At 58.7% G+C, this 588-nt stretch overlaps 1 protein-coding gene across 1 annotated transcript; it reads left to right on the forward strand.

Annotated features, from left to right (window-relative positions):
* Positions 1 to 48: 48 nt before the first annotated feature.
* PHALS_03244 (uncharacterized protein) lies at positions 49 to 551 on the forward strand (the record flags this gene model as incomplete). Its single annotated transcript, XM_024717515.1, has 1 exon — positions 49 to 551. A coding segment is annotated over one exon (503 nt), but the record flags the coding sequence as incomplete, so codon positions are not given.
* Positions 552 to 588: the final 37 nt, after the last annotated feature.

Here is a 588-nt window from a genome sequence, read left to right on the forward strand (position 1 = left end):
CCCTCGCACCGTCTCCAACAACTCGATCATCATGAGCGCGGTTCGGAGATGTGGGCAGCGCTGTGTGAGATCTACGAGCGACGCCAAGATCCCACGATCAAGGAAAGTGTCATCTTGCGCAAGTCTGAGAAGCTGAGAGATCTGAAGTGTCCACCATCTGGTGATGTTGAAATTCACCTGGCGAAAATGTTCCGCCTTAGAACCGAATTGGCGAGCTACGGCTATGAGGTCAACAGTATCAACATGAAGGCCATGATGCTGGACAGTCTACCGGACCAGTACGAATATGAGCAACTACGTGGTGCGGTTAAGTACGGTGGGTCTGGTGGCTCGATGACTCCGGAGAGCCTACGCGTACTTATCGAGCAGGCCGCCGAGCGTCAGTTACGACGCAAGGAGCGCGGTGCTCATGGAACTGGCGGCGGCGGACGGCCGCAGTCGAAGAATGGAGGAGGGCGCGGGCAGCGTGATGGCGGCGGTGAAGGTCGTCAGGGACGCACGGGCGCCAGTGGTGCAAGGGCCAGAAGTGGTGGCAGCCGGAAGTGCTTCAGGTGCGGCCAACCAGGTCACTTGAAGGCTGACTGTCCC

The sequence above is a fragment of the Plasmopara halstedii genome (assembly GCF_900000015.1).
Source record: "Plasmopara halstedii genome assembly, contig: Scaffold_2115, whole genome shotgun sequence".
Lineage (NCBI taxonomy): Eukaryota > Oomycota > Peronosporomycetes > Peronosporales > Peronosporaceae > Plasmopara > Plasmopara halstedii.